We start from the raw sequence: 27,900 nt of genomic DNA, 5'->3' as shown, positions 1-27,900 counted from the left end.
GATTGCCCATTAATCTCATGATCTGCTGATCACGAACTCTTAAGGACATGTGAGTGCTTATGCCTTGATATTTATCACTGGATGCAACAGTAAAGTTAACTCCCCCACTGTCCTTATATTTTTATGATGTTTTAGAATTTATCAGCTAAACTTGTGCAATTATCACTCGGAGGATCATATTCTTATAAAAAGAGCTACATCTCTGGATTTTTACTGATGCTGGATCATTTTAGTCATCTGACTATATAATTCCCATCTGTGCATCTTGTCATGTTCTTACTGAGATATTTAGAAAGCCAAGAAAAATTATGTGACTAGCCTAGCAGCTGAATCATTGTATTTTATGTTGAATATAAATGCTGGCACAGGAAATGCAAGATACTAACTCAGGTCTTTTGAACGATTGAAGAAGGAAAAGGATTTGTAAACAGTTTGCAATGTGATCATGGAATATTTATCTAGGCACTTTTATAATTTAATAATAATAATAATTGATCAGGTTTTGCTTTTTATTATTACTTATTTTTCTTTTCATATTTGTGTCCAGAAACATTGCCTTTATGTAAATTATGTTTTGAAAAACTTGTCAACTAAAAACTAACTTGTGTTAGTTTTTATGCCTCGTAGCTGCTATTTCATAGTATTTCACATGTATTAATAATTTTTCATCTTATGAGAAGTGATGCATACACACTTCACATGCTTTTACAAAGAAAGTATGAATGGTTTGTAGTAATTTAAGTTTAAGCTGGAATTTTAGTTGCTCAGCCCCCCACCCAAAAAATACAAAACAAACAAACAAAAAAAAAACAACCACCATCTAACCAAAAAAATGCACCTTAATAAAATCATTAAATTAGAAGAAGTTTTAGTAGTGTGGTTTTTTTTTGTTAATAGGTCTAAATGTTACCTTTTCCCTGTATGATAATGCCCAGCATCCTGATAGCATGTTGCAGTCCCAGCAGCCCAAGTATAACAGTATTTATATTTGGCATTGGCAGCCATTTAATAGATAGAATTAGATAGAAAATTTCATCTTTTGTAGGCTTAAACTGAATAAACAGAATTAGATAGAAAATTTCATCTTTTTTTTTGTTGTTTTTCTGTAGGCTTAAACTGAATAAACAATGCCCTTTTAAAAGTATGACTCATTCAAAAGTACACCTTAAATAAGGAATTGTTCATTTAATTGAAGTAATTTCTTTGCCAGGCTTTGTATCGATGTGTACAAATTTGTCTTTTTTATTCACAGTACAACACTTGTGATCAAATAGTAGTATTTTCCTGAAGATAAAAATCTTCATTTTGTAACCTTTTTGCACATAATGTTTTCTAATAATGTGTGTATTTAAATTGTGCCTGTTCTTTTGTAACTACATTTTGTATTTCCAGTGCACTAAATTTGTATGCGTGGTTTATACAGCAGAAGCACTCAAAAAAAAAAAAAAAAAGGTACTAAGAATCATTTTTGAAGTCATACGCAGAGCAGCTGAAGGAAAAAAGAACAAAAGGCACATCAGAATAAAAGTAGGTGGAGGAGTATTTCATTTTACTCATCTCCCAGAAAGCCTACGTTAACAAGAATATGCCAGAAACAAAACCAAAACAAAACAAAAAAAAGACAAACTGCTGGTACTAGCTACACACACTTGTTATCTTTTATTATTAATACTGTATAAAGAGATTCCATGTGAAGTAAAATATAGCAATAGAAGGCCGTTACACATGTAATAGAAAAATCTCAAGCATTTTATAAGTTGTATGAATAGAAGTTTAACCTCTGAAACCATCATTTCAAAGGGAGCATTGAGCAGGGATAAGGAAAATACGCAGCAGAAATTTTGGAAGGCTTTCTGGTGCATAATATTGAATTGACTTTTTGAATATTTCACTTCCTGTCTAAAAGCGTAAAACCACAGTCACAGTTCTAGAATTACTTTTTTTGCTGTTACCTAGTGAGTGAGGTGAAAAACGTCAAGCCCAATGACAGTACGTACCCACTAGAACAAGTGGTTTCGATACTGATGACTTTTTACTTGTCTTTTTAAAGGTACAATGTCAAACTTGGTTTACAGTTTTACTGTGATTTTTTTTTCCCCCTACTGTCTGACAGGGCTCTGAAAATATACCAAATAACGTATACTTCAACTGGTTTTGTTGCAGTAGCCTACTTTGGGTCTATTTGGGCTTTCAGTGCATGCAGGGGGTGTTGCTACTTTCTAAAAAGCATTTAAATTGACATTACAGCAAAAGATTATTACTAAAGCTGATATTGGTTCTTGATTATTTGACCAGTTTCTCATCTAAATGACATAAACAACGAAGTTACAGCAAAACTGTGATTTGAGTTAATTGTGTTTTCAGATCTCTGAACAAAATGAATTTCATTAGAAGGTTTTCTGCTTTGTGTCTGAGGAGAAAAAGCAAGATGCAACAGAGGCACCAAAGTAGTCGACGACCAGCTGTTCCACTTGGATCACGGATTTTAACTGATCCTTCTAAAGTTTTTGAGCACAACATGTGGTGAGATGTCTGTTCAAGGATGCTTTTCTTATGTATTTATATATTATTTACTATGGTGAATAACAATATCTATGTGTATATCTATACATATATATCATGCTGATATATGTATGTATTTATTTTTATATGTTAATATATAAAAAAAAGCAATGGGGTAACAGAATGGATGTTGAAAGGTAGTGCTAGGGAGAACTTCAGACTGTCACAATTAACCTGACAGTTACGAGTTTTCAGTGACTTCCATAAAAAAGCTGCTGAGGAAGTAGATAATCATGGAATGAGAGGCAAAATATTGTTATAGATCAGTAATAAATTAGGAAACATAAAGTGTGGAGAATAATTACTGTATGTTCTAATGGCAGAAAGTTACTGTTTAGGTACAATAGAGTTGCATAGTGGATTAGCACTATATTCTAAAACTGACACCATATCAAAAGGAACTTGTAAGTTGTATTCTTCTAAAGATGTACTGAAAATGTTACTTATAGTTGTGAACTGTATGGCAACCTCTGGTGAACCAAAAAAAAAAAAAAAGTCAAATCAAAACAAAACAACAACAACAACAAAAGAATCTTAATAAGTGATCTTATAGCAGAGAAAATATTAACATGCAAGTACTAATAAGAATAATAATTGACATGATAAGCAACAGAGCATTTCCATCTCTAAAAGGTATTTTTTTATGACTAATGGGGGGTCAGAAAACAGTGAGAATGCTGGTCAACCCAATTGAAAACTGTCTTATGAAGTAAGATTGAATAGATTTTTCTCTATGAAATGGAGATGAATAAGATGAAGTATACAAAACAGTAACTGATACAGAAGTTTTAAAAGAATATCTAAATCTATCTAGAAAATGGAAAAATAACTTTCTAAGATATTAGGAATACAAGGAATTTTTATTCCTGTAGTTTGTAACTTAAGAAAAAGGAATATTTGCTGAAAAGAGAAATGGGGAATTTGAAAGCTAAACAAGAAATTACTTTCTGCATAATTTGAAAATATATTTTGAATTCTGACACGCACAATTTTTGAGCAAGGATTTAGCAATAGCTGAGAAGGGTCTGGATGTAACTAATGATAACCAAATGCTAATGGGTAACGTAACACTGGGTTAGCAGATTACAAATTTCAGGGCTTAGGCTTACTGCGTAAGAGACCTGAAAATTAAGTTACTTGTATGTCTCCAAGCACAGAACAGGAAGATGCTTGATTGGTTTTAGAGACAGTGGACTCTTTTCAAGTTGGTGCATGGTTCCTTCTTCCATAGTAAGCAGTAGAATTTTAATCATGGGCTTTCAGTTAATTTTTTATTTTTTTTAGGATTAGGATTTAACATATTATCTGAATTATATAATTTAATTAAATGTGATTTCTAAAACTCTTCAGACTGAAAGATTTGGAGGGACAAATGATTTGTTTTGAAAGCTGCCAGTGCGTTTTTTTGCACTCCCTATTGTGGCCTCATCCGAACAGAATCTGCAGGGAATGCAGTTTGGTCATCAGGGTCAGGTCTTTGCTTGGTTCTGTGACACTTTCATGAATTAATATGACATTATTGAACCATTTTAAACATGTACAGGTAGCATAGCCTCTGGAACCATTGCAGCACTGTTTGTCTTTTATTAGGGATATCTTATTCTTTCTTTTTTAAAATGTTTCCTATCTCTGTTCCCCAAGATAAGTAAAATCTTGTTCAACAATTCCACCTATTCTGCTTGAATATGTGGATTATGCTGCCTGTTTCAGAAACAGCTGATTCTTTTGCTGGATGACCTTTGTTTCTCATCATCATAAACGCTAGTAATATGAGAAGTTTCTTGCATAAGGTTGTTTGTTGATAAGCCTGTTATTAAATCCAACTAAATACAGTTTTAATTGGATGCTGAAAATACATTTCTATAAACCCACTCAGTTAACAAGATATGTGTTAATCCTATTCTTAAGAAAAAAAAGTGCATACTGCTTCAGCCCATTTGCAGTTGAAATGATTGAGAAAAACTTCCACTTGAGTTTTACCCAACTATTTGTCTATCACACACTGAAACTTTGTTTTTAACTCTGCAGGTCTCCTTGTGGTCATTTGCTTGTATTTTAAGAGCAAGTGGACTTGAGATAATGTAGCTTATTTGTGACTGTTTTCCTCAGAAGATGATTACGGAAAGTTGTGTTTAAAGACTAGTTCTTCAATTACCTTTTTGCAGGGACCATATGCAGTGGTCACAAGAAGAGGAGGAGCAAGCCAAGGAAAAAGCAGCAGAGAACTCGCTTGTGAAAGTTCAATTGGAAGACCAAGGTAACTAATTCTTAATTGCTTAAAAATTCACATTTCAATGCCAATTATTAAAGCATTTAAAAATGCTTTGAAATCTGGTAGTACTGCTTTTATTTGTACATTCTCCAGTCTAAATCTATTTTTGTTCATTTTCCTTTGTTGCCTCAAAGGATTGTCCTAAAGTTTGTTTTTCTAACAATTCAGTTACTTCTTTGAGAAACTTTGCCTTTTGTGGGGGCAACAGAATATATGTAAATCAATTAAATCAGTACAGAGCAGTTCCAAGTTCTGACTCCTTTTCCAGTTCTTCAGAATAAAGCTTCTACCTCACAGACCAAAGGGAGTGAATTTGCACACAGTTAAGGTGCTGGGGATGAAAATTCCCATGTAGAATATTCAAATTCTTTTTAATGATTTGTGGACTGTTTAGAGAGCTAGTGTTTTTACATTGCACCATATTTCTATTAAGTGCCACGAAAGTTGCACTGGTCCCAGCTGGCCCCACCTTGCTGCATGGGCCAGGCTGAGCGGGGAGTGCTTCAGGAAGCAGCGTGTTCGCTGCATGTGGAAGGTGTTTCAGAACATCATGCAGAGTCTGTTCTGTAAATGATTAAGTCTCATGCCTGTCTTCAGAGGGAATACTTAACATATTCTGCATTTCTGAAGTATGATAGCTCTAGGTTCAAACTGGCAAACTAAACCTTAGACTGAACTCTTCAATAGTTGCATATAAAGCTGGAGTATTAAGTTGATAGTAACATAGAAGATTGGATTCTTAATTTCTTCTTTTATTAGAAGGATACTCTGAAAACAATTACTTTGATGTCCTGGGCAAGAGTTTACCTAGCGTATCTTAAATGTGTCAAATTAGATAGTGTCATTATGACCCTGTTCTTAGTTTTATTGATATAACTAGGGCACATGCTGGAGTGTATTTGAATTACCTGTGAGTGCACTTTGGATTGTGTGCCCTTCATCACTTTAAATGCTCTGGGATTGTCATCTTGCCCTTTTCTGTTCTTGCTTCTCTCATTCTTTATCTTAATCCAGGAGTACAATGTTTGTTTTTCAAAACTGGCATAGAATATTTCCAGTGTTTTTGTATAAAAAGTTGAAAAAGAGCTCATGATTTAAAAGTAAACAGCATAACCACATAGCTCATGGATCCTTTTGTTATTTACCTACAATCAGTTAGAAATTAGTTTGGGCTGGTGAGAAATGAAATAATCAGGCATTTGTCTATTGCCAAGAAATAAAAGAATCCAGGAATGTTTCCTGTGAATGCCTCTCTGTTAAGAGCTTGAATAGGTGAGCATTGCTGATACTGTTCCTTCAGAAAGCTTCAACTTCATTCTGCAAGAACATTTTGGCCTATTTGTGTTAACAATGAACTAGACTGAAGCTAATGAGCAGGTTATTTTGGGGCCTTGGAAACTGCAGTAAGGGTGGGGAAGAAAAGACAAATTTCAACAATACTATTATGTCACTAAAATAGAATCGTTCTGGTGAGCCTCAGTAAAACAAGAGAAAGTGAATGAATACATGATGCTACTTTTAGGAATTTGATTTACTTGTTAGCATGTTCAGTTTCTTCTCAGGCCTAACTGCCAGTGTATGAAATACAAGTCATAATGGATTCTGTTAAGGAGAGAAATCAAATGGACTAAGAAATAGATTTTGTTGTTGTTGTCTCAAAGGGTTATATCTTAATTAGTTTTGTGATTTTTACATGCTTTTGAAAATGTAGTATTCAGGCTTTTAAATATTCAACAGGAGAGGGGGTAGAGGGAACAACGACGACAAAAATATATAACAAACCTTATGAGCCAATAGGGTGACTGCCCACTCTGCTTCAGGAAACATACAGATTAACAAAACAAAGTGAAAATTACAGACTTATTGATGAGAAATATGTAATGTTATCTTCTGATGAATTAAAAAAAAAAAGGTATATTTCCAGAGTTGGTATAATTGCAGTTTCTGTAACATCTGTGTGGAAAAAAATATAATGGTAATAATACTGCTTGTGTGCCTGTGCAGGAGTGACCAGTGAGAGAAAGGAAAGTGTTCTTGTAGTTGAACCTATGTAATATTAAACTAATACAATTTGAACGGCTGACTTTAGCAATCGCCTTCCTTCAGTTTTGAAATCTGGAATGCTTAATGGACATTTAAGTACAAGGGTTCCGAGTGAACTTGTAGAAAAATAGTGACTATAATAAGGGGCGATAATGATTTAAGAATCTTTGGAGTAAGTGGTTTGTTCTTTAAATTGGAGCTGAGCAATCTCTATAAATGTCTAACTTTCACTATTGAAATCTGGTATATATGTCCTCAATCAGCTCTGCACTTAGATTATAAATACAGTTGCTGTGCGTGGCTGGGTCTTGCCCTTTAATAATACAATTGGATGTATTAAATGTTAAATTCTAAAATTTATTCAGATTTCTAGGACAAGGCATTCTGCCACCTCCTTGCCACTTCCCACTGTCTGTCTGTGCCTCTAATGATAATTTGCAGCCTTGTTTATCTCTGAAAAGCTGTAATGATTTAGGAAATGGTACGTTAAGATATAAATGAGAGCAGTAGAAGTGCTACATATATTTACTCTTTCATTTATATTAAAAGAATTGACTGGTTAATGTGAGTGAATAGGGACAAAATCAAAAAGGCAACACACATGATGTACACTTCACAAGAGATGTCAAGGATAATGAGAAACAATTCAGTAAATGCTTTGGAACTGGGGAAAAACAAGATAAAGATTTGGTTTGGTACTTAGCAGGTAGGATAAGGAAGGGAAAACCAACAACCAAAGAGGCATTGAAAAAGCTGTAATTCTTATCTTTATATCAGCCTTCCTTTGAAAGGGTTAGCTGCAGTCCAGTTGCTAGCACAATTAGTGCTAGTGAGAAGAAGGAAAGATCTTGTTCTATCTCTGAGAAAGAACAGGATACAAAGTACATCCATAGAGTATATGGATGACCAGGAAAGCAGAAAAGAGTACTTAACTTTTTTTTTCTTTCTTTTTTTTTTTTTTTTATAAAGGAAGGTGGGAAGAGAGACGAGTCAGAGAATTATAGTTCCTGTTTCTAGAAAAATATTGGAACAGATAATCCACATTTTGTAGACACTGAGTTTGGAAGAACAAAGGAGATGAATACTGGCCAACAATTTTTTTTTTAAATAATAAATCATGTAAAATCAAGCTAATTTCCTTTTTGGAGAAGGTTATGAGCCCTGGGGATAAGTTAAAAACAGCAGATGTCCTGAATTTTATCCTTACTCAGGCTTTTGACTACTATTTACTTGACATTTTCATAGGCAAGTTAGGCAAGCAAGAGCTAATGAAACTGCTTTTTGGTGAATGAATACTTAAGAGAGTTCCTTTGAGAATGGAAGCTGTGCTGGGCAGAGGATCATTTTGTTCTATGTCTAGTACTGCTGTACTGCTTGGTGTTTCCATTAGTCATTTCAAGAATGGGAGACTTGAAGATGATATTAACTGAAGAGGTGTTTCAATTGCAGTGAAGAGCAGGATTAGGATTCAGAAATATCTTGGCAAATTATGAGGGGAAAAAACGGTTCTGAAAGATACAGAGTTAAATCTGATAAAAAATAAGGGCAGAACACTTTGCTTAGGAATAATTCCCTGAAGGGGGTGGGGGTGAAAGCTAGGTTCTGGAACAATTGGCTAGGTAGTCATTTTGTAGAAGATCTGAGGGTTGTGGTGAATCACCAGCTGAATCAGCAGTGTCATGCTGTTGCAAAATGGCACGTCGGGATTTATAAACAGAATTGCACCCTGTAAGACTCATAAAATACTACTTTTATTCCATGTTGATAATGACTTCATCAGAATACAGCACCAAAAAGAAGTAGATGAATTGGAAAGAGTCTGGAGAAGAACAATAAAAATGATCAGAAGTCTAAAAATCACTACTTCTGCAGGGGGAAAAGGAGATACAATCTAGAAAAGAGTTTATTTATGGGAGACATAGCAAAAGATTTAAAATAAGTAAATAGGTGTTATAAAGAGAAATGAATAATCTTTGCTCTGTCTACTTTGTTAATGGGACAAGAATTACTGGACTTAAATTGCAGTAAGTAAATTTCAGATTAGGTAGTTTTTTAAATTTCAGATTAGGTAGTTTAAATTTTCAGATTATTTAGTTTCTAACTGTACAGATGGTGAGGGTTAATAATACCTTACAGAAGAAAGTTGACAAACCTATATGAAAGGAGGTATTTTAAGAACAAGTCAGACAGACTTCTCTGGGGAAGGGATATCAATTTCCTGACTGGGTGAAACCCATCCCAAACCTATTCGTTGATGATTCAATAGGAAATTAAAAGTGAACACAAAGGTCTGCTGTAAGACTCTTTGAAGTATTTTCAAAGAAAGCCAATAGGTTGCTTCTGAATATGTATCTGTCAGAACTGTGTTGTTGAATGGTTAAGAGTAAATTCCTGCCTATTTTCTATGTGGTAGCATTTATCACTCCAGTTCACAGAACTGGATTTCTAAGTGATATATTTTAGAGATGTACTAGCTACCAATAACTTCGTAATTGTTCATAGTTTCATAAATCATGGAAAATACAGAAAGGCTCTGTGTCCCATCCTAAGCGAGATAAAATCTTACTGAAAACTCATTGAGTTTTTTTGAATGTAGACCAAGTTGAGACCCCAAATCTGTATGTTTTTATTTAGATGCATACCATATGGGAAACTACACATTTTTAAACTAAATTTGGGGTCCAAATTCCACATTGCTTTACAATATTCTATTACAATATTCTATTTTTACAATATTTAAGAATATTATATATATATAATAACAATATTTAAGAAATATTTTAGAATATTTACAATATTCTATTCGAGCTCATAGTCACCAAGTTCTTGTTTTGGTTTAATTTCAGAGCAATATGAGAGAGAAGCCAGTAAATATTGGAATGAATTTTACAAGACTCACAGAAATAACTTTTTCAAGGATCGCAATTGGCTGTTTTTGGAATTTCCAGAAATTCTTCCAGAAAAAATGAGACAACGGTTGAAAACACAGGAAAGATCTTCAGAACACACAAAAATAAATATTACCAACAGTTTTTCACACAAGAATGGAATGAAGGAAAGAGAAAAGTATTGGAAGAAAAGTTATGGAGATGATTCTACTTTTGCGCAAGGATATGTATATAATAAAAAACAATCAAAATCTGTTGCTGACAACCCTCAGGGTAAAAACTGTGAAGAAGAGCTTGGCCGGCTAGAATCATTCCCTGGTAGTGGTGCCACTTACAGAATATTAGAGGTAACGCACTCAAATGCTTTATCCATTGTATTCGGCTTTATATCATTGCTCAAAAGTCTGATAAAGATGCTTAGTAACTATCAAGAAAGTAAACATTTAGAGTTTGAAGCACTACATTCATTTGTGGCAGAACCTTTCAGAGGAACCCAGGATCTTGGCTTTGCTTCCTCTTTAAAGTTTCTCCCAAGTCAGAATTGGTGGTCAGATTCCATTTTCAGTGGAAGTTGGGTTTCTAATTTCTTAGGGAAAATTCTGTCTTAAAGTGCTTTGTTCTCAATACTTGACATATTCTTGCCAAATAGTGAAATTGAAAAATTGGATAAAAATATTGCATTTTCCTATGCAGTTTGAGAGTTGGATTCTTGGAAAGATTGGAGGAGATACTGAATTGGAAAGATACTGAAGAGAAATGTGATCATAGGGACAGTGATTTGAGAACTGTTGTGTGAGCTGTTTATACCTTTTCTGTCCAATACACTTTCAAGCCTAATGGGTCCTACCTACTAACTAAGATTGGGAAAAAAAAAAAAAGAAAAAGTTTTATTTGCTCATTTATATTAACTTTTATTTTTCCTCTTATGATTTTAGGTTGGCTGTGGTGCTGGAAATAGTGTCTTTCCTATTTTGAAAGTTATATGGTATGTCGTGACATATTTTCAGATATCAAAGTTCCATTTTGATCTCCATTTTCTTCTAATGTTGGTACTAGACTAGTGCTTCAGGAAGCGTTGACTGCATTACAGCCCTGAAATTCTTAGTGTTTGAAGACCACAGACAGTGTTGCTAGCATCAGTACAAGATACTCCTCATACTGTTCAGCCCATAGTCTTCAGGGGACCGTATTTGTTGACAAGTGTTTTTTTCAGGTGCATTCAGGCTGACTTACTGTAGTTAATCTCAGACAGGTTAAATATCCTCATGTCCCTTGTTTTATGTGCTCCTGTAAGGCTACCAGATACCTCTTTGAGGAGCCAAACACAGACAGTAAATAATGATGTGATCTACTGTTGAGAAGTTCTGTTACTTCTGAATTTGGCTGGCACACTTTATCATATTGCTTCAGGTTTTAGTGTCAAGGAAGGCACGAGTCCTGTATTGCATTACTTAATTCCCTGAAACATTTAATCCACTTAGCTTCTGGTTTTAGAAAATGCTGTTATGACAGCATGTCCTCCCTTCCGTGTAGGCAGGAAGGTTTTATTGGAAGGGCTGTGTAGATATCAAGGATTGAAATAGATTTCTTTTTATTCATGCCTCCAGGAGATCATGTTCATTATTCTATAAATGAATTCTGATTGCTAGCATCACGATGATGCAAAAATACTCCATTTTGCAGATATGGAAACAGAGACCAGGAGGAATTGAGTGATGTACTGGGGTCATAAATGAAACCTGTTAGTGTTAGCAATGCATCTTCATCCTAAAACACGTTTTGCTTTAGACAGCATAGTCTGAAAGAGAAGCGCTGTGTCATATAAAAAGTTCGGAAATTAACACTACATAGGGAAAAGACACCGAATATCTGTATTAAAATAGATGGGACAAACTTTTGTTTTTTCCTCACAGGCAGCATTAGTCATACATTGGCATTTCTCATAATTAATAATCCACTCAAAATATTTTTCCTGGACATTCTTATGCAAATTCTTCAGGTTGGTTGGTACGTTGGACAACTTACACATCTGTCTTGTATATGACCTGATTGAAATATCTCCTGCTTCTTACCAGGCTTGACTTCTTGACTTTAAAGCACAGTTGGTTTTACTTTGAATTTAATAATATAAAAATTGTATTTTGTATAAATAAAAAAAAAGCTAGAGTCAAGTATGGTTGCACCCTGGCTACAAAAATATTCGACTTAGGTTTGTAACCAAACTCTTAACACAGCTTCCCCATATTTCCTTAAAATTTAAGCTGCTTTTTAATATAAAACCACGGTCATGAAATAACCATCCAGATCAACCTGTGTCTCTATTTTAAGTTGACTTTCCACATGGCTCCTATTCTGCTCTCTGAGAAGGAAAAAAAAAAAAAGTAAAAGTAATAACATTCTAATAACTCAGTTAGGTAACTAGCTTGACCTTTGCCAAGGGACTGGCTGGGTCCAAAGCCTGGCTGCTTGTCCTCATCCACAGTAAATACCTTAACTCACCAACCCTCATCATGATTGCAGAGCTCATAAAAGTTCTGTTCAGCAGCAAGGATAGAAAATATTTGGTCCATAAGGCTTTTCCTGAAGAACCCTCAGACAAAGGTCACTAGTTCAGCTGTATATACTGTGAGATCTTATAGTCATAGCACTGTCATAGTTTAGTAATTCCATTTCCGAAGGAACAGTATGTCCAAAATCTCAAATAATTTTTAGGAGAGGTTAATCTATCATGAGTTGATGGTGAGGTCATCCCTCAGTTGGTTTTTGGGGGACTTTTCTCAGTTTATTCTGAGTTAGTTTTTTGGAGGTGAAAAAAAAAAAACTCCCTTGAGTTACTAGTGTCTGATGAATGGTACACGGAAATTTGCACCTGGCTTAGTTGTGGATGGGAGAGGAAGGCAAAACAGGGGTACAGGAAATTCTTATTCATCTTTGCTTACGAAACAAAGGGGATAATGAAGGGAAACAGCCAATACAGTTTAACCTAATCAAAACCACACCTAGGTGGCACATGGGAACCCAAACCTCTACAGAACTGAGGGTGACTTTTGCAAACCTTACGCCCCTCTCTCACCTCCCCAGTTAGCAACATCATACTGCTAATTATACTGCATACATGGGCTAATGATAAAATTTAGTCCAATGCTTCTGTAAGAAAATGTGACCTATTTGTGTGCGTTTATGTAATACAACACCAGGACATTGTTGTCAATCCTGACAGCCCTCTACGACCTTCTTTCTTTTTCTTTTCCACTTCCTCCCTGACAAGGCTATAAGTCTCCATTTTATACCAACTGAATGTTGGCATTCTTATGAATTTGTCTGCCTATTGGTTCATTACAACCTATGTGGCTTTCCACATGCTAGACATCAATAAACTGTGCTTGGTCAAACCTGTGGAGAACCCCAAAAGGCCTTCTGTAGTTCTGTGAACACTGATGTTTACTTTCATCTTTTACAGTAATAATTTTTTAACTGAAGTTGGTTTTGTTTTCCTAGCAATACACCTGGAACCTTTCTCTACTGTTGTGATTTTGCTTCAGGAGCAGTGGAGCTGGTAAAGGTAATTCATATGCTTGCTTTAGAGTAACTTACAAGTCTGTAATTCAGGAGGCTGCCAGGAATCTGCCTTCATGAAAAAGAATGTGATAGCTTTTACAACTTTTAACTGAAGTTTTCAATATTCCAAAGAACAAAGTCTTACTCTATACAAGAAAAATGAATACCATCAGTGAGCTTGCTTCTCAGCTTGAGTAAGATACCAGACAGAATAGGCTTTTATGTGAGGTGTTTTACAATGCTGAATAATTGAAGAAAAAAGTTCCTTGAGTCATAGTAAACGTATTAACTACTACTGTTCTCTCTGTGCCTCTTTTCATCTTGTTCCTGACAGTCGCATTCGTCCTACAATTCAGCCTGGTGTTCTGCCTTTGTTCATGATGTGTGTGATGATGCTTTACCCTATCCTTTTCCAGATGAGATCCTGGATGTCATTCTCCTTGTCTTTGTGCTCTCAACCATTCATCCTGACAGGTAAATGAAGACTAAAGGGCAAAGCAAATAGGTTAAATCTCTTTTATCCCTAGAGGTTTTCAAGAATATCAAAGGAAGATGATGAATCTTTAATTTATTATTTAGCAAGATATGATTATGTTTAAAAAAAATTCAAAAAACACAAACACAACCAACCAAACAACAACAAAATCCAAGGTATTTTAAATGTTTCCTGTTTTCAGTCTTTGAGAGAAAAGCTGGTCAGACTAACTCATTAGTGAACCTCCTGTCTCCATCAAATAAAAGGGGTATATTGTAACTAAGTACATCCCCATTAAATGTAGCAGTGCTTCAAGAAAATTGCTGTCCGCACCTCGAGTACTGTGTTCAGCTTTGGGCTGAACTACAAGAAGGACATCGAGGCCCTGGAGCGTGTCCAGAGAAGGGCTATGAAGCTGGTGAAGGGCCTTGAACACAAGTCCTGTGTGGAGCAGCTGAGGGAACTGGGGTTGTTTAGTCTGGAGAAGAGGAGGCTCAGGGGAGACCTTATTGCTCTCTACAACTGCCTGAAAGGAAGGTGTGGGGAGCTGGGGGTCGGCCGTTTCTCACAGGTAACTAGTGATAGGACCAGAGGGAATGGTCTCAAGTTGCGCCTGGGGAGGTTCAGGTTGGAAATTAGGAGACATTTCTTCTCAGAGAGTAGTCAGGCATTGGAACGGTTGCCCAGGGAGGTGGTGGAGTCACCGTCCCTGGGGGTGTTCAAGGAAAGGTTGGACCTGGTTCTGAGGGACATGGTTTAGTGGGTGACATTGGTGGGAGGGTGATAGTTGGACCAGATGATCTTGGAGGGCTTTTCCAACCTTAATGATTCTATGATTTAAATTCAAAAACAAACCACTAGTCTTCCAGAAAAAAAATTATTTTCAGTGATCAAAACCAAACATTCATGATTTAACACCTTAACAGTATTTTGATAAGGATTTAGCTTGCTGATTTTGCCACACACAGATGCATACATACAGGCCTTTTAAGCTGAAATGCATTCAGAGTTTTGTAACTTGTTTGGATTTGAAGAAGTTAATCTAATTTTCATGCAGAGTGTTATGTCGAGGACTGTTAACCTTGTTACTAATGCCTCTCAATGTCTAATGAACCAAACTGTTAAAGATGGCTGATATAAAAAAATGCCTTTTTTAAGAGAAGTGCAAAAGAGTGCATGGAAGTTAAACTACTTGATTCTTCCTTTAACCAAATCATAAGAAAAGAAATGAAATACATGCTGCATGTCTGATAATACACTTACTACTTTAAGTATGTCATTAAAATGGTCTTGGCAAACAGGACAGTATTTGCCTAAGTCTCAGAACTGTTTCCCTGCCTCCCCGCCTAAGTTACTAATGATTAGCTTCGCAGAAAAATCTTTCCCATATAGGATATTGCTCCTTCCTGTTTGTTCAGAGATGAGCACATGAGTCATGCAAAGCCTGGGTCCAGATTTCAAAAACAATTCAAGCAGTAGGTTTCAGATCTCTGTAACTGCAGTGATGATGCCAGAAGGAAATTGGACAATAGAGATGTATTCATTCAATCACTTTGCCTGTAAGAAGCAGTAATCAGATGTTCCGTCAAAATTTCTGTGAGTCTTTTCCTGTTCATCATTTGAGTATAAATGTGTATGTCTTTTTTTCCTCCTCATGTCAGGATCCAAAGGCTGACATGGATGTTTTTGAATACGTGTGTACACACATCCATATATATACACACATAAAGATGTCCATGTAATTATTTGTGTGATAAGATCCACTTTCCAAAGATTTGTTAGTCACTACTGTCATATCCAAGAACTAAAGTGACTGCATACAGAGAAATGTAATCCAGATCCTTGTTATTCAGTATACATTTTTTTCTGAAAATTTTGAAAGTGGGAGATGAAAAAGAAAGCCAAGAGAATGACGGTGCAGAACTTAGGTTCTTTGGAAAAATGAAAAACATACATAATAGAGAGACACATTTGTGTTCAGCACAGTTTTTACTTAGTGATTTCTCTCAGGCTCTTGTGTTTCATTTTTGGTAATCACTGCTTTTGTACTTCGTAGGTAATACTTCAGTTCACTTGCTACAAGTCACCTCTAAAAATTGGTCACAGAATTTGAAAGGAATTAATGTGATCCAGTCCTCTAGAACAGATCTAGTCCTACCAGATCAGATTTCTCAAAGAACTTTCACTTTTTGTGCATGTACTTTTTTTTTTTTCTGTGTGCAAAACTTACATTTATATAGGCAGAGTCTGTAGTTCTGTGCACAGCCACCTGTTTGAATAGTCTCTTATTTCTAGGTGGTGCTGCTTTTTCTGTCTGTGGCAGGATACTTGGCTGCCTGTGTTGAGCATGAGCAAAGAGGAGAACTATTAAAACACTTGGCTTCCTCTGAGGAAATTCCATGCTCAGAAAGTGTATGCTTAATTTTATTTACTTATTGAGATATGCTGCTATTTTCTGCTGAATTAACTCCTAATTCTGTCCCTTAAAAATCAGGTCAGGATATCTGCACTGCTGTTGCATAAGGACTGAATTGTGTTATTGCTTGAGTTCTGACCTTCTTGGGGGAAGGGGGTGTGAGGCTGCCTGAGTGACAGGCATGCTGTAAGGATTTTCTATTGGTTAGCAGTAAAGGTATGTTGATTTTGCATAAATGAGGAGGACTCGCTGCTCTTTTAAGATATGGATAGGAAAGCACCCTGTCTTTCTTATCCGTTTATTTGCCATTTACTCTGGCTCTTTATGTTCTCTGTGGTCTGTCCACTTCCACGTGGGAAGATGGGTTGACTTAGGCATATGGACTTTCTACCTTACAGCCCCCCAGGTACAGAGTGCCTTTTGTGGTCTTTCATGATTTTGGAAAACTTGAGTCCTTTATGTGGTTCTGAAAGAGTGAGGCAAACTCAAGCAATTATTCATCAGTAAGGTATTTTCCAGGGTAATACAAATGTACTTATAAGAAGCTCCAAGGTAAGGTTAAAAAGTGATAATGAAGGTGCTCTTGCCTAGTGAAAGGCAAAGAGCACCGCATAAGGTACTTACTCCTATCAGACATACAGCTGACTGCTGTGATCCTGATAAGGAGAAGATGATGTTAGTTATGACCAAGACTCACAAATGTGTCAGCGTTTCAGAGGATGCAGACTTTCCTCCTATAACTAGCAATAACTCCAGATGGAGTTCTGCTGGATTCCTCTCCTGAGGTACTACTCATATTTGTCTTTCCATTCTTTGCCATTAGGGGTTCAGATGCTGACTGTATGCATGATCAGTACCTCAATAAAGAAATCCAATAAGTTTTTGTCAGCCTTCCAAGCTCTTGGTTTTGCTGTCTATTGTGAAAGGGCTCAGTGTAGCTCACCAATGCACATAGCTGACTGTTTATTCATTGTTTGTCACCTGACCTATATGACCCATATATTCAGAAATTGTGTTTTAGCTTGAGATTCTGTTGAAGTGAAGGTAAAGAACTCCTTTTTTTTTTTTTTTTTTTTATACCCAGTGTGTATTCTTTAATAACATTTTCTTATAAATTTTTGTCGTGGGAGTTAGTGGAGTTTTTGTTTCTTTGATTTTTGTTTGGTTTGATTTCCCTTTTTGTCCCTCCTTTTTTCCTTCCTCCTTTTTTCCCTATTGTTCTAAGGAGCTCTTCCTGTTTGCTAGTGTTTGGCCTTTTTGTAGTAAACATAGACACATCTTCTCATTGTAGCTTTGTAAATCTATGTTTTCCAAGCATCTAGGGAAAAAAAAACAGTTAAGTTAGCAAATTTCACCAATATCTCATCTGTTTTCTAAGGATGCAAGGGGTTATAAATAGGTTGGCTAAACTACTGAAGCCTGGAGGAATGTTGTTATTTCGAGACTATGGAAGATATGATACAGCTCAACTTCGTTTTAAAAAAGGTAATTCTTGAATGCTTTTGTAGCTTACTGTTTATTTTAACTCTTTTTGAAAGAAATGACACATCCTTTTTTTTTTTTTTTTACTGTTCTAATTCCTTAGGTCGTTGCTTGTCAGAAAATTTTTATGTACGAGGTGATGGAACCAGAGTGTATTTCTTTACAAAAGGTATGGAATGGTTTAGCTTAATAGAAAGTGTTGATTGTCTCTTAAGATGATTTGGGTTATAAAAGCTCATCTTAAAACAGAAATTTAAAGAAGGTTTTATGAGCTTCTTCTCTGATTCTCTGCTTTTACAAGGCCCAAAGCTAAATGTTGTGAGAAAATAATTCCCTTTACATGTATATGCTTGTTGCATCTGGGGTACTTCAAGATTGCTTGCGGTACTTCAAGATTGCTTGCAGACATCGCTGGAATTTCTCTTTGAATAAGCATCTTGTGTTTAATGATATTCTCAAATTCTGTTATTTAAAGGTGTACTTAATATATTTTTAAAACTGAGAAACGTGCTTGGAAGGATAGCTGGTGGCCGTGCTCTGATATTTTGTTCTGCTGTGCTGGTCAGTCTGAGGTATGGGGCTGCTCTTTCTCCAAGAGCTAAACTTGAATTCCTGGTTATGGATATTACTGCTCTTTGCCCCTTCACTCATCCAGTTTTGTTAGCAGTCAGCTTAGACTGGTGCGCTATAGCTCAGCTGCTGAAAATTGTGAAAGTGAGCATCACACTACTTTTTTCTCTCTTTTTTTTTTTTTTTTTTTTTACTGTAATATGAATAGAGAGCTGTGAAAATGTCTTTCTAACAAAAGACTTACTATGGTAAGTTTCCCTGATCTCTCAAATCACAAAACAGAATTACTTCTATCTTTGGTTGAACTGCGGGTTGTTAATTACTACATTCTACAAATGTCTTTTTTTCTTCTTCTTCTTCTTAATTGCAATAATTCTTTGTATGAGAAAACAGATGAGATATGGAACATGTTCAATTTGGCTGGATTAACTGAAGTACAGAATTTAGTTGATCGGCGATTACAAGTAAACAGGAAGAAAAAAGTGAAAATGCAGCGAGTTTGGGTACAAAGCAAGTTCCAAAAACCATTGCTGTTATCTGTGAATAATTCTGAAGAAACCACGAAAAAGCATCCATATGGATAACTGTACCATGAACTTCAGAAATGGAAACAAATTTGAGTATGTATATTTCATATAAATCTTGTGTTAGCCAGTGAAAAGGAGAAATATGTTGAATTAAAAGCCTTTCCCTGACATTTTGTAAATGTATGTATTTGAGAATAAGCTGAAAAAATATGCATTTCTGACTTCTGCTTTATATGCAATAAAGGGATATACATTAATCTAGTCATAACTGTGACCAGGTACTCTTTTACTTCCTGTAATGTGAATAGTCAATAAGTATAAGCATACATCTTGTTCTTGGTGAAATTCACACCATGTAAAATGTTTTAAGTTTTACTGAAGCAGAATTGTTACAGAGATTTAGAGAATCAGAATATCTGTTCTCACTATCGTTACAAGCTGTGCTGTGTTGACTTCTGAGTCATGTCTCTTTTAACAACTGTGTGTCTTGCAACTGTATTTCCTCTTTTGGGGGAAATTTCTTGGTGCATAAACAATGAAGACAAGATCTGTTTCTGATTTGCATGAAAGTTATTTCATACTAACTGCATGTGATACACACGGGTATCAGATTAGTCAGTGATTGTCATCCTGCACTGTGACTGGTTTATTCCTCTGAGGTCTCCACTCTCCATGTACATGCTCATCAGAAACATGGCAAACTCAAGTTTGTGTAACAGATATGTAACACGTGTTATATTTCAAGTGTTGTAGGTTGTAAGCTCAACATCATGTAGAAAAGAATGCCCTAAATGCCAAAACAGGTCTGAAACCAAAGCACTGTTAACATTAGCCTGGATAAATAAAAGCATTATTTTCATGATGTGAGGTAGGCTAGAGAGGAGCAAAAAGAGTAGTCCAGAGTACATTTTATTGATATTTTTATGGGGTAATGTAATCACACTAAAATGGTGGTCTTACATGGTGGCTGAAATATTTTTGTTGTTTACAGAGAGAAGTTGGTTTCTTAGGGCTTGAGTCTTAGAAACAAGACACAGTGTTTTTGTATTGACCCTGTGGAGAGACAGGACTACATTAAAATGTTGCGTGCTTCTAAGGAGAAAACCAAAATGTGGATATTGCTTTCAGAGGCACGCCATGATACTGAGGCAGTTGGGCTAGTGTTAAAAGATGCTATTTCTGCTATTTAAATGTGATTTTACAATCACTTAGCCACAAGGAAGACAGGATAAGAAACAGGTGAATTAATAAAATAATACTTCAATGACTTTGTGTTTCTTCAACAAGGATATAGAATGCATATGATCTATGACATGCATGCAGTTTTGAGCGCCATTAATCTAGTTCCCACAGTCTCTTTTCTTGCTTTTGTTTTAATCTGAAGGGTAAGTGTGTTACAGCTGACAACCATGTTTGGTTTTTTTTTTGCAAATTGTTAGCTGCTAAGCTAAGTAAAATTAATTGTCTTCTAGAAAGAAAGAAATTATCTAAATCTACATGCTAAGTATTTTCATCCCCTTTGACAAAATGAAGGACTTGCACAATTTCCATAAAAACCAGTTATTTCAAGAATGAAGTACAATAAGGGGTCTTAGAAGGTAGGATCCTATCCTGCATTTCTTGTGTATTCTGAGCTCCCATTACAGTAAGATACTGTTATACGAATTAAGTAGCTTAGGAAGCTTTGGTTAGCAAAGTTTTCGTTAGCTTTGTGTTATTGTAACCTGCAATAACGATCTTGTGGTATGAATCAGATTAGAGGTTAAAATATAGCTGTGTTTCTTGAGGCCATCATTTTTAGGAGACAACAGCATCTTCATGGAAAATGGAAATAAATATCTGCTTATATTTTAAAGAAGTTGCTACCCTGTGCAACTTGTATTTGTAATTGTGACTTTGGAGTATGCATAACTCTGAGTCTAGCACAAAGCATTTTCAGTTGTAGAATTTTCCAGGAGGTGATGGTGATGATAAGCTCTTGAGCATCATACAGTCTTGTTCACGTGTATGATGTAGATTTTCCATATGTAGAGGCTAATGAAATGTTTGCTTTGTCTCTCACACTGATATGTTGATCCTGGCACGATTTTAATATGCTATGTTGTTAGTTTAAGAAAAATATGACATCAGAAGAAACCAAACCCTAAATTCTTGTATGGCCTTCCTTAAACAAAATTGGCTGTTTCTCATCTGCACATTGCAGCTGAAGTACTTGACAGGCTGTTTTAGAAGAATGGTGTCTGTTGTAGAAGTAATAAGATCAGCTACTATTTGTAAGAATGTAGAATATCCACTATAAAGAGAGTTGTAACTAGTCCAAACTCTTTTAAGACTGATAAAAGGGGAAATGGTAGAAATATATCTTTCCTGATAAGTCCTACCCAGATGCAAGTTCTTTCTGTATTTTGACTTTATGAAATTTCAGTTTTCAAAAAGCTTAATCAGGGACACGTTTTAAAAAAAAATCAAAAAATCTGTGTTGTTAGTTGGGAAAACTGGTACTTTTATATAAACTGATAATATTTCCAAAAGAAAGGTCAGTAGAACTACTGAAATGAAAGAAAGAAAAGAGCTGCAGATAATAATATAGAAAGTGCAGTTTAAAATGGTTTATTATTAATCTATAGGAGAAAGAAAAATCAGGGTATTGCAAAGAAAAAGTGCCCAGTACATATATAGTTGTAAGTATTACTTACTTTTGAAATCTGTACTTCTTTAATGAGATACATGCCTGGACTCTCTAATAATATAAAATTATGTAAATATACATTATATAAATGTTTTAATTGTTAATTGCTAATGATTGTGTGGGTTTGGTTTGGTCTGGTTCAGCATGACTTCCTGTGCTGGCAAGGCAGACTTGTGAATATGGAAAAATACCAGTTAAAGAAAGATAACCTTGATCTTTGGCTTCACTGGCTTTGGCTTCCTTTGTGATCTCCACTGATACTGTATTACATTTATGTAGAGGTAGATGAGAATGGCACTTGCTGGTTTAGACTAGGTGTTCTTCTATCTTACAATAGTTTTTAAGCAGGAACAAGAAAGCTATATATAGTTTAAAACAACAACAATAAAGAAAGTGACCAAACTTTCCCTCACTAATTCTGAGGTATCTAGTCAATAACAATTCGTGTTTGTTTTGTTTTGTTTTCCAGCAAAACCAGGGTATGTATTTGTGCAATATCTACAAATCTACTGAATCTGAAGAGGACAAAGAAAATGCAGGGTAGACAAGGAGACAACAGGAACTCTAGACACAAAAGACAACTTGCTTTTTACATTGGGAACTGCTGTCTTTCTGTTTTGTCTTTTGTTTGTAACTCAGCTAATCTGCAGTTTCTACTGTTGAAAAATGACTAAATATTTGTAACAAAACATTGTGAAATTTGTATGAAACACCAACGGTAATCACTTAATATAAATTTTACTACTTCATTATGATTTGTGGTGTGGTCTTGTTTGACTGCTCTAGTGTGTTTTTTGATATACTGATATATTCCTCGTTTCCTTTTTTTCCTGTGCATGGTAGACAGTTGAGCAGTTTCCACAGGAGCTATATATGCAAACATTTGGAGTAAAGTTTGCTGGATGGGTTACTTGTAGGATTGAAACAAGAGAGTTTTATTTCCTTCTGTACAGAACAGATTACTTTTTCTTTCTGTGTGAATGCAATGAATGGTATACATGTTCAATTAATACAGTGGTATTGGCTGTTTTTTATTATTTTAGACCAAAATATGCCTTAGGCTATGGTGTCTGCAATGGCAGTGACAATAGATGGTTCCGACATCAACCATTACTTCTTCCTAATGGGTGTCAGAACAACCTTGGAAATGAAACATATATATGCACTATAAAAATATTAAACATTTTAATTGTTAATAATGTAGGTCACTTTGATTTTCAGTATCTAAACTTCTCTCCATGTTAGGAACAAAGATTTGGCATGTGTGCTTTTTTTTTTTTTATTTTTTAATTTTTTTTTAACATCAGGGATGTGCCAGTTGCCCTCCCCTTGACAATCTGCCAAAAGTTGATTAAGTCTGTCTTCTAATCACAATTATAGTTAGCATAGTGTCAGTAAGAATTACTTGCGTTGCCATGGGCATCTCTAGCAGGTTCTTTGCTGTATCTGCTAGTCTAGGCATGTTGGTTGTGCCTGGACTTGATGACTGAGCTGAGAAGGGAGCCCCTCCATCCAATGACCATTGTCCATGCTTTGCTGGTGCCAAACAACTAAAAGGAAGAGCTTGACTGATTTGAAAGCAAGAGTCAAACAGGTAGGAGCAGAGGAAGATCAAGATGGTGCTCAAAGGCAGACAAGAGAAGGAGGGTTTCCTCTGGGAAGTGGGGTAAGAAGTAAGCTTGGTTGGACTAACAAAACAGGAGTGAAACGTAGAACTGAATGGGAAAATGAGAAACAGAACACCATGGGCAACACAGAGGCAGATGTGTAATGAGACAATGTGGCACAGGGTAAGGACACTGGGCCTAGGAACTAGTGAAATGAAATGAAGGAGTTGAGAAGGTAAAAATAAGACTGATCTTTCACAGAAACAGTTCTGAGTAAACAAATCGGGATAAGGATTTGAGGTGGAAAGACCTATCTTCAAAGTCTATTTTTCCTTGTGGTACTGTACTCGCGTCTTAATGGAATATTACAGGCTTTGTCTTTCATCCTAATGTGCACAATGTATTTTGGTTTCTTCCAAAGATGGAATGTTTCATTTGTTGTAGTTTATATGTGCTACACACATGTGCTTGCAACAGTGCAGGCAGGTTTATGATACACCTGCTTTTGGTTTTTCCTTAGGGAGCAACGTTTTTACCTTCTTTCAAGTAGAACTCTAAAGTGACAGAAGCTACAATCCTAACCTCCTGGGAAGCAAATACAAAAGAGTAACAGAAGTCTCCGCACCCTGACTGTGCTCAATCAAGGTAGGACAATTAAATTTACTCCATATGTTCTGAAGTTGTCCCATTTAAATCAAGACTGTATCTGCAGATTATCACCTTGAAGTGCCTCCCAGTCTCTGTTTCTGTTATACTTGCATCTGTTCAACAGAACTTAATTGAATTTGTATAAACTAGAAATACAGCTTGAGAGGAAAACAGAATAGTCTTTAGGTTTTATCTGGGATTACAACAGTTTAGAGGAAAAATCTGTTTATTATTTTAAAACAACAGCCAAACCCAAAATCTCATGGTTGCAGAGGAGCACTCATCAAAAAGGCCGGAAGTGTAGGTTAGTCTTTGAAGTATAATGTACACCATTGAAAATATTAAACTGAATGCCTGTGTGACAAAGCGTAGCATGCTTACTGTTAGCCAAAGGTATCTCATCATTGCTTTCGTCAAAGAGGAGTGAGCAACAGCACAGACCCATTTTCAGAGGATGTTTTATTGATCAGGTTACTACAATTTTGAAGGGATTGTGAAAGATTAAGAAAGCAAGTGAATTAATTTAATAACTGCTAAAACACGCTGATGACATACACAATTTAATAAATGCTCAAAGAATAATCTGAACATTCACACGTTGACGCTAAACAAACTTTAAGCTCATTGAAAACACAGGCTTGGTGTATGCTGCTTGTTGTAAAAACAAGCAAAATGTAAAGATGTATAAATATGATGTAAAAATAGAATGCTATACAGCTACTAAGTAAATCCAGTGTAAAATCTTCCCTGTAGTGTGTCCTGTTTAGCTAGGAAAAAGATGTAGTGGAAATAGATGGTGAAAATTCCTAGAGACATGAAAAAACTTTATAGGAAGGCAGGTTAGAGAAATGAATGATAGGCAATGTAAGGATGGCATATCAAATTATGTTTTAGTATTTTAGTAGAAGGTAAAATGTATCCCTTTACACCACACAAAAAGCAGGATAAGTTATTCAAGTTAGCAGGCAACAAATCTACATTGATAAAATAAAAATATGTGGTATACCTTCCCCCCAAAAAAAGAAGAAAAGAGGAATCACAATATTCACAAGAGTAAATGATCAAGGAGTTACTAGAAGTAACTTATATGAGATTTTCCATTTTTATTTTTATATTACGTATGGAAGGGAAATCTGCGTATTTACTATGTAAGACTTTAAAATGCTGTTCTCTATTTACAAAACAAAACAACAGACTAAAATGTTTGTATTGCCTTTTGTGAGATCCTAATATTGCTCATCAGCAGAGCTGGAAAATAAACTTGAATACAAAATTGGTCTCGTAGGCACATTTTACTGAATTAAGAAAAGATAGGTGGGGGGGAAGGAACATACTAATTGGCATAACAACATGCAGTCCTGTAGCAATCATACAGCAGCTACTATTTTATACAGAATGACAAATTTAGCACAGTGCCGAAGAGAGAGGCATCACTCTTAGCACGCTTTACTCTCACAACAATATCTCTGTTAATTGATATTTGGGCTAGTCAAAAGCCAGATAATGAAAGTAATTTGTTTTCTAAAATAATAATGATTGATTAATTATACTTGGGTCAGATTGGCCATATTGGAGGGCTTCACTACAGAGCCAACGTTCACTTCTTTTTTTCCTTTCTTTACTGTCAGGCACACTCTAGCCTCCATTTCCTCCCAAATAGCAAGTGCTTTTTAAATGGAGGAACCTACCTCTAGTCTTTTATTCTACACTAGGAAATGCTTTGCCATTTTAATGGCTCTGTTTGCTGCATATCTATCCTATTAAGCACAGTAGTCAGTTGTCATTCCAGAAGAATTGGGCAGCTTAGTTTCCAATGACATTGATTACACTCAACAGTGAGAGGATGAGAAAGAATGGTGGGTGGAGAAGTGAAAAGACAGTGTGAGGCATTTCAAGGAGGAGGCTTGTACTCCAGAACTTACATGTGGGTGACAATCCCTTTGAGAAACAGTTTTTACTCTGAAGTGGAGCAGACTTGAATTTTCTACACTCACTTCAGGTTTAATCTGCATCTCCACAAGCTACCAGTGCAGCCTTTAGTCAAATGTGTATTTACTTAAAAATGAAGGGAAAATAGCAGTAGCAAGAAGCTGCATCTTTGGAATGGATTTCACAGAGAGAGACCCTGGCATATTAACCCCTGGCATAAACAGGTTTAATTCTCAATGACGATGCTAAGCTTGTTTACACAGGGGCCGAGCTAAACCCAAAGATGATAAACAATGCTGTTCAAAATCAATCATTTAATCATTTTGTGATCTAACAGCCAAAGATGTTTGTGTTAATAAGAGATGGTGTGACAAAGCTGTGATTGTCACCAAGCATGATTTGCTTTGAGATAAAAATATATATATGACAAATACACCGATAATCATATTCTAGATAAACATTTCATCTTGTTATTCAAGAGTGAATATTAGCGAGTTGAATAAATACTTGGTGATAGTCACCAAACTGTGAAGATCTAGTTTTTAAATTGGAAACAGTGTGAGCTTGCTTGTACAAAGAGAGAACAACAAAATCACGCTAGCAATAAGTCTACATTTTATTTTACTGAAATTTACGAAGAATCAATATATTTAACAAGAGCCTGGTTTTAGTTTCTTTTTATTTTGTATGTATTTATTTTAATAACAAATGAAAGTCGATGAAAAAAAGAAGCAGTATGGCAGAGTCTGCAAAGCATGTAAGTATTATTATATCATTTAAGATATTTAATGAACTACTAAACCACACTCTTCTTGCATCGATTGGCTTGAGGCAGAGTATCAAAAACAGTAAATATTTATTTTACTTTGAAGCAATTAATATTTAGTAAAAGGCCTGAAGGTTAAATCTGAAAGAAAGATCTTTGAATCTTTGACCCAGATTTCTAACATCATTTATGTCAGCGGGAGACCAGAAGACTCTGAAAGTCTGTGGAGTTGCTTCAAGATGTAGACTAGTTGCTTGTGATTAACCAGATTAACTGGTGCCCAGTATTCCATATAAAAATAAAAATGCAAATATCGAAGTACAAAAATGTTCTATCAGTAAGATTACATTACTCATTAAAATATCAAGATCAGTTGCACAGAGACAATAGCTTTTGTTCACTACTCTTACTATTTTGCTTTAAGGTCTGAAGCTATTTTGGTTTTGAGATGCTTACATATTTCTGTTTATATTTTAGTGTAAGATCTTCAGAATTTTTTATTCCACAACATTCTCTAGTGGGTAGTAATTATTATAAAACCTGACAACATAACAGATAAGCATGATTGATTAAGATAAGTGATTTACAATAAAACTGCGTAAGACATGTTCATTTTTGCTCTCAAATACTTGAGAAAGTACCTGCGATGAAATATGCCTATTCTTAAACTCAACAGTCCTTTCAAGACTAAAAGAAAAAAAAATTGTGAAGATAAGATTGAAAAAAACAGATAGGAAGAAATGGCTTTTTAAATGTATTTTCAGAACATGAAAATGGATCATTGTTTCCCCGTCTTTTTAGATTTCATAAAAATCTTTGTTATTCCATTACCAGAAGACTTTGCATATTGGTATGTTTTTCTAAGGAAATACCAGTAAAGCATGATAATTTAAATTTACACTGTACTTTGGGATCCCATTTTTACCTCAATTCTTCATTCTCCTTCTCCGAGATCAGTCTATCAAATTAAAAAAGAAAACAAAAACTGTAACACTATTTGAAAGCCACAAATTCATGATGATAATACAGGCAAATATTAACTAGGTGTTATTTCCAGTGGATTTTCCTACCATCTGTGAGATCAAGAATGGAACAGTTTTAACAGCCATGTTGCCAGCATTTCTTTCAGTAGAGGTATTCTACGTGTATGTTTGTGATACTTCATATAGCTTTCACGTTCTTGTTTCCAACTGTTTTAAAAAAGTTTTTCAAGATTCCCAAGTGGAATATATTATTACTATTTGTATTCATAAAGTGACTAAATACAAAGTTTAGCATGTGTAGCTATGTGAACAGTGACAGCTTCAGGTCATTTGGTTTTCATCCCCAGCTTACTAGGCAAGAGCAGCAATGAACTTGCAAACGTTCCCGAGGTGAGCCTAGTTACCTTTTTTTAATCTTTAGGAGAGTACTACCAAGCTTTTCAGTGTCCTCCTGAATTTACAAAATAAAATAAAAAATAAAAATG

General features: G+C 35.4%; 1 protein-coding gene across 10 annotated transcripts in view; it reads left to right on the top strand.

Moving 5' to 3' along the window:
* METTL8 (methyltransferase 8, tRNA N3-cytidine) overlaps window positions 1-22,231 on the top strand; it is a 92,930-nt gene extending 70,699 nt beyond the window's left edge. For 7 of the 10 annotated variants that reach the window (XM_083842479.1, XM_083842477.1, XM_083842482.1 and 4 more), the window contains 10 exons: window positions 2,365-2,523; window positions 4,728-4,819; window positions 9,724-10,112; window positions 10,701-10,750; window positions 13,264-13,327; window positions 13,658-13,797; window positions 17,593-17,699; window positions 17,800-17,865; window positions 18,660-18,886; window positions 21,952-22,231. In XM_083842479.1, the coding sequence (XP_083698605.1) occupies window positions 2,365-2,523; window positions 4,728-4,819; window positions 9,724-10,112; window positions 10,701-10,750; window positions 13,264-13,327; window positions 13,658-13,797; window positions 17,593-17,699; window positions 17,800-17,865; window positions 18,660-18,850 (1,258 nt within the window). In that variant the 3' untranslated portion in view covers window positions 18,851-18,886; window positions 21,952-22,231. Of the gene's footprint in view, window positions 1-1,417; window positions 1,528-2,364; window positions 2,524-4,727; window positions 4,820-9,723; window positions 10,113-10,700; window positions 10,751-13,263; window positions 13,328-13,657; window positions 13,798-17,592; window positions 17,700-17,799; window positions 17,866-18,659; window positions 18,887-20,265; window positions 20,392-21,951 lie in introns of those variants that run through there. The other 3 variants (XR_014586272.1, XM_083842484.1, XM_083842480.1) reach the window with 3 other exon arrangements.
* Window positions 22,232-27,900: the final 5,669 nt, after the last annotated feature.

Source organism: Anser anser (genome assembly GCF_964211835.1).
Source record: "Anser anser genome assembly, chromosome: 6".
Taxonomy (NCBI): domain Eukaryota; kingdom Metazoa; phylum Chordata; class Aves; order Anseriformes; family Anatidae; genus Anser; species Anser anser.
Note: the sequence above shows the minus strand (reverse complement) of the source record. Positions and strands in the feature narration are given on the sequence as shown.